We start from the raw sequence: 5,565 nt of genomic DNA on the forward strand, positions 1-5,565 counted from the left end.
TTTCCTGATTCCCCAACGCTGCCTCCCCCAATTCCCCAATAAAATCTTAAAGAAAAAAAAATAGATGAGAAAAGTATTTCAATAAATTGTTGCCAAGGGGAAGCTCATATATTGCTTCCCTCCCCTATTGGTTTCCAGTTATATGGAATCCCACCATAAACAGGTCCTTTTCAACATCATTACCTGGAGCAAAGTGCTAAAGCTGTGAGTTGTTTTTTGCTGAGGATTCTTCTTTTTCGGTTACCTCTTTTCCTTCCATGTGTGTAGGAAGATACTCGTATATAGGGGATGCATGCAGACCTGCCTTGGGAAAGTCTGAGACCTAAGGCCTAGGCCAGCTCTGCTCTAGGCTTTCTGGCAAATGGACTTCTCTCTGGCTGGTTGGCGTGTTTTTCTTCCTTTGTGCCCCTTCCAGTGTTTTCGTGGCCATCAGCCTGGTAGGTAGGTATGACTCTGGAGAAGGGAACAGGAAGCCATACAATTTCCCTGGATTTATAGGGTAACTTGAAACCTAAATGTATAAATAAAAGGAGTCCTCCATGGGGACCTGTGTTAGCTCATTGGGGACTTAACTTGGAATTTGGAATTAGGGTTATTAAAGAAAAAGACTGTAAATAAGCATTTATTTCCCTTCTGTGCATAATATTTCCTTGTGGACTTCGCAGGAAAAGGGGTAGCTGTGTCAAGACAGATGAGGTCCTGTCATCTCTAAATTTTTTTTGCCTTTGGTGCAGTTGCATCTCACAAAATAGGTACAGCAGACCAAGCGAAGATATGGGGACTGGGGCGTGGGTCTGTAAGACAAAGCTGTGTATGGAGAGAGCAAAGCCCCTGTATGGGCTAGGTCTTCCGGTGTGTGGTCCTTCTGTGAAGGAAGCTACGGGCCTAGCAATGACAGCCTAGATTTAGCAACAGGATCTGGAGCTACCTGGATATGTAAAAAGCCAGGTAGTCTGTCTTAATGGCCCCAGGTTACAAAAGCAAGTTCTTTTCAAAAATGGTAATACCTTCACATTATTATTAATTGCGGTTTCTGGTGTTTGGTGCTGGAACTCATTTCTAACGCCAGAGTAAATTCACGTTAGTGAGCAAAACTCCAGGACACTGATTTTTAGCTTCTGGATTATTGGATTGGAAAGTGTTCACTTCTTTTTATTTCAGAAGAAAGTGGGCACATCTCTAAGTCTTAAGTAATTGTCACGAATATTGCACTGTTTGGCCACAATGGTGTGATGGAGGGTGTCCAGGAACAAAGCTTTATAAAGGGAATACAGTAATTCCTTGGTTTGCGAGCATAATTCGTTCCAGAAACAAACTACTCGTATTGCAAGACATCTTTTGTTTGCCAAGTTAAAATGTATTAGAAATGTTGGCTCATCTTGCAGAACACTCGCAAACCACGTTACTTGCAGTCCAAGGTTTTACTGTATACTGTCATTTGGAATTAAGGTTGGGGAAATCTCAGTAGACTCATTAAACTGCAGGACTAAAATGAAAGTGAGACCTGTGTCCAGAACACTAGCTGTAGGTATTCGTCTTGCTTGGAGGCAGGAAGACAGTGAGGAAGTGAGTAAAACTACAGCATTGGGTATGTGAGCAGAAAAGTTCTACTTGGATTTTGTAAGGGGACCACTGGGGAGAGATAAGGATTAGCTTTAAAAACAGACCATAGGGGAATTAGAAAAGGAGATTTCTAAATTGAAAATATATTGGATATTAAACAGGTGAAAGAGGCCTTTGGGAAGACTTAGGGCCTAGAGCTTCCACTCATGCAAAGCCTCTTTTATCTCTAGGACACCAAGTGTAGGGCAGAGACTTTCTGTGACTTTCTCCTGGTCCCAGACAGCCCCCAGCCCCCAGGAAGCGAGACCAGGCCATAAGGGGAAAAAAACTCCTTTCTCATAGGCCAGGCGGCCTCCTTTGTCTCTTTCCTCCTCACTGTTTTATTTGTAGTAAAACATTCTTAATTTTGAATGCTTTAAAATTATAATTAAAAAGTCTTCAAATGCACATGTTAAGATTGTGCTAAGGTAAAAATTTGCCGAGTAAATCAACCTATGAGTGCAAGAACAATGCATGAACTTTCGGTATTTAATATTTACCATAGTCAATATTGGGTACATAGAAAAAGATCAACCCAAATGAAAGACTCAACTTCAAGTTAGAAAAGAATATGGTTCACTGAATTCTTCTCCCTTCTTCCTTAAAACCATGCAGGTAATATATGCTTTGAACACTAAGAATGATGAGCATGAGTCTGCAATTCAAGCCCTCAAAGATGCTCATGAAGAAGAAATCCAACAAATTCTAGCTGAAACAAGAGAAAAAATATTGCAATATAAAAGCAAAGTAACAGAGGAGTTAGACCTTAAGCGGAAGATTCAAGTTTTAGAGGCATCATTAGAGGATCACGTGAAAATGAAGCAGCAGGCTTTGACAGAATTTGAAGCGTACAAGCACAGAGTTGAGGACATGCAGCTTTGTGCAGAAGCCCAGCACGTCCAACGCATAGTAACCATGTCTAGAGAGGTTGAAGAGATTAGAAGGAAATTCGAGGAAAGATTACGGAGTTTTGGACAACTGCAAGTACAGTTTGAAAAAGACAAGCGGTTAGCATTGGAAGACTTGCGAACTGCTCACAGACGGGAGATCCAAGAGCTGCTGAAGTCTCAGCAGGATCACAGTGTCTCTGTGAATAGGGGTCAGGAGAAGGCAGAGGAGCTGCACCGAAGGGAGGTGGAGGCCTTAAACAAAACTCTCGAGGAGCGAAGACTGGAACGGAAAAAAATAATTGAGGATTATGAAGGCAAGTTGAATAAAGCTCAGTGCTTTTATGAACGTGAGCTTGATAATTTGAAAAGATCACAGCTCTTCACAGCGGAAAGTCTACAGGTTAGCAAAGAAAAGGAAGCTGATCTTAGAAAAGAATTTCAGGGACAAGAAGCAGCTTTACGAAAAACCATCGGGAAATTAAAGACAGAATTGCAGATGGTCCAGGATGAAGCTGCAAGTCTTCGTGACAAATGCCAAAATCTTCAGGTAGCACTTGCCACGGTGGAGAACAATGTTCAGGTGAGTGAAGAATATTTTATCCAACACATGGATTTTTTTTCCAGTTTTCTCTTTTCCTTTTCAATTAGACCACTTTAACTTTTTTTTCATATTTTGTTTTTTTTTCTACTTTTCCTTTGTGAAAAAATCAATGAAGGGTTAATTTTTGCTATTCTGTAGTTATCACTATTTCCACTAGAATTTCAGGGCNATTGATAATTAACAAACATTCCTTTAATGTTTTGTTTCCATTTTCATTGTTTTTCTAAAGCTAAGGCATTTTGGTATTGATTCATTCTTTTAGCACTGTTAATGTTAATCTTTTAAGAGAGTTTAATGTTTGCTGATAATAACAGTAACATACATTTATTATAGAAGGTTTAGAAATACTGAATATCTAAAATTTGATATATTTTTTACCTTTAAATATGTATCTGCACACACATACACACTCACTTTTTTCCCTCTGTAAGATTGGATTTTATCGTATATAACATTGTGTATTTGCCTTATATTACAAGCTTTTTCTTATGAGATATTCTTCTAAATGAGGTGTGCTTTTTAAATTCTTGACATTACCTTAGCAGTGTTAAACCTGTTGGTATAATATGTAATAGAGGTCCACTTAAAATGTTTTAAGCTAATTTAACACATACTTTTCAGTGATGGTACTTTATACTAATGAGTTAGATCTTAGTGGAGATACACACACACACACATACACACACACACACACACACACACACACCCCTATTCAGTGTATTCATCAACTTGGTCTACCGTAACAAAATACTATAGATATTTTCATTGTGCCCTCCTCACATGGCAGAGAGAGGGGGGGAAGCTCTGGTGTCTCTCCTTATAAATGTACTAACCCTGTCTCAAGGGCCCCACCTTTGTGACCTTGCCTAAACTTAATTACCTCCCAAAGACCCCATCTCCAACTACCATCATGTTGGGGATTAGGGCTTCAGCATATGTATTTTGTTGGAGGGTGTTGGAGGGACAGGACACGATTCAGTCCATAGCAGCCAACGTTGAGAACTATTTCAGAAACTTTGTTTTTACCTAAGTGGAATTTTTAAAACTAGGATCTAGAATTGTTCTCATCTTATCTGAGTAAGAGTATCTGAAAATTTTCATAGACAAAGTAAAAATTACTCCCTATTGTGTATTCATCTTGGAATAGATAGCTAAATTGTGTGTTATTGGAATAAAGTGAAACTGTGAAATTGATGAAATGACTATACTATCCCATTCCATGAATGTTCATAGTTCCAGAAAAACTGCAAATGGCTCTTAGTGTCTTTTACAACAGTTATGAAAAGAGACATTAGAGAGTTTTCTTTTCCTATGTGGAAAATAATTAACAATTTTTATGAATGATTATGATTATTTACTGAACTTCCTTTGAAAATATCTCATTCTCTCCATAAATAAATGATACAACTGATAAGGAAGCTTTACAACCTTGAACTGCTTTATATTTTTCAAAAAATCTTTATATAATGTTATTCTAAAAATGTCAAAGGTAGGTTAATCTTATAACAACGATGTCACTAGGGTAGAATAAATATCATCTTCATTTAACGCTGAGAAATTTGAAGCTTGGAGAAACCATTTTACCAGTTTGAAATCCATTTTGGGTCAGTTTTGCTACCTCAAGTCATATCTTCTGTGTGTTCAAAGCACATAGAACATTGATATTACCTTGGACTGAGAAATAGGTTTAGTACTCTGCAGTTTTAGGCATTCACCAGGGGGTCTTGAATGTATTTCCTGTGGCTAAGGGGGAGCTACTGTGCATAATGAATGGGCACAGCAGTGCTTGGCAACTTTATTTCAAAGACAAGCAGCAGCTATATTTTGCCTACAGGCTGTAGTTTGCTGACCCCTGGATTAGAAATATAAAATGAAATAGAGCTCTTCACTATAAGATTTCCCTATTATTTGTCAGATGTTCTGTTTACTTTTCTTAAAGTCTATTCTTTCTAACTTCATGCTGTAATTCCTACCTCTGTCCCTTTCAGTTTCACCTTTTATTCACACTTTTGTGTGCTGCTGTGCTTTTGTATCTTTAGCTACTTTTCCAGGCTCTCTTAACATCCTCACACTGCTTTCCAACCTGTTGTCCGGATGTCCCAAATGTAATCATTTCATTCTAACATTTATTGAGCTTCAGAAATGAGTGCTGGTGAGGAAATGGAAGAGCTGGACATAAATAAAAGGTAGACTCCTGTGGATTTGTGTGGCCTTGCAAGACTTATTAAAGGAGCAGGACTTGGACTGACTCTTCAAAGTCTGGAGAGAAATGAAATATCAATAGATAAAAGATAAAAGAGGGCCGGCCGAATGGCTCGTTGGTTAAGAGTTGGCTTGGGAGCGTGAGCTCTGAGCATCAGGACTGTTGGTTTGGATCCCACATGGGCCAGTGATGCTGCACCCTCTACAGCTAAGATGGTGAACAACAGCTCAACCTGGAGCTGCGCTGCCCTGAGTTGCGAGCAAAGGCGT

The 5,565-nt window shown here is 39.0% G+C and overlaps 1 protein-coding gene across 1 annotated transcript in view; it reads left to right on the top strand.

Moving 5' to 3' along the window:
- Positions 1 to 5,565, top strand: part of FAM184A (family with sequence similarity 184 member A) — a 133,041-nt gene that overhangs the window by 39,766 nt on the left and 87,710 nt on the right. Inside the window, exon 2 of the mRNA XM_019629330.1 lies at positions 2,218 to 3,072. Within this exon, the coding sequence (XP_019484875.1) occupies positions 2,218 to 3,072 (855 nt within the window). The remainder of the gene's footprint in view (positions 1 to 2,217; positions 3,073 to 5,565) is intronic.

Source organism: Hipposideros armiger, unplaced genomic scaffold, assembly GCF_001890085.2.
Source record: "Hipposideros armiger isolate ML-2016 unplaced genomic scaffold, ASM189008v1 scaffold_839, whole genome shotgun sequence".
Lineage (NCBI taxonomy): Eukaryota > Metazoa > Chordata > Mammalia > Chiroptera > Hipposideridae > Hipposideros > Hipposideros armiger.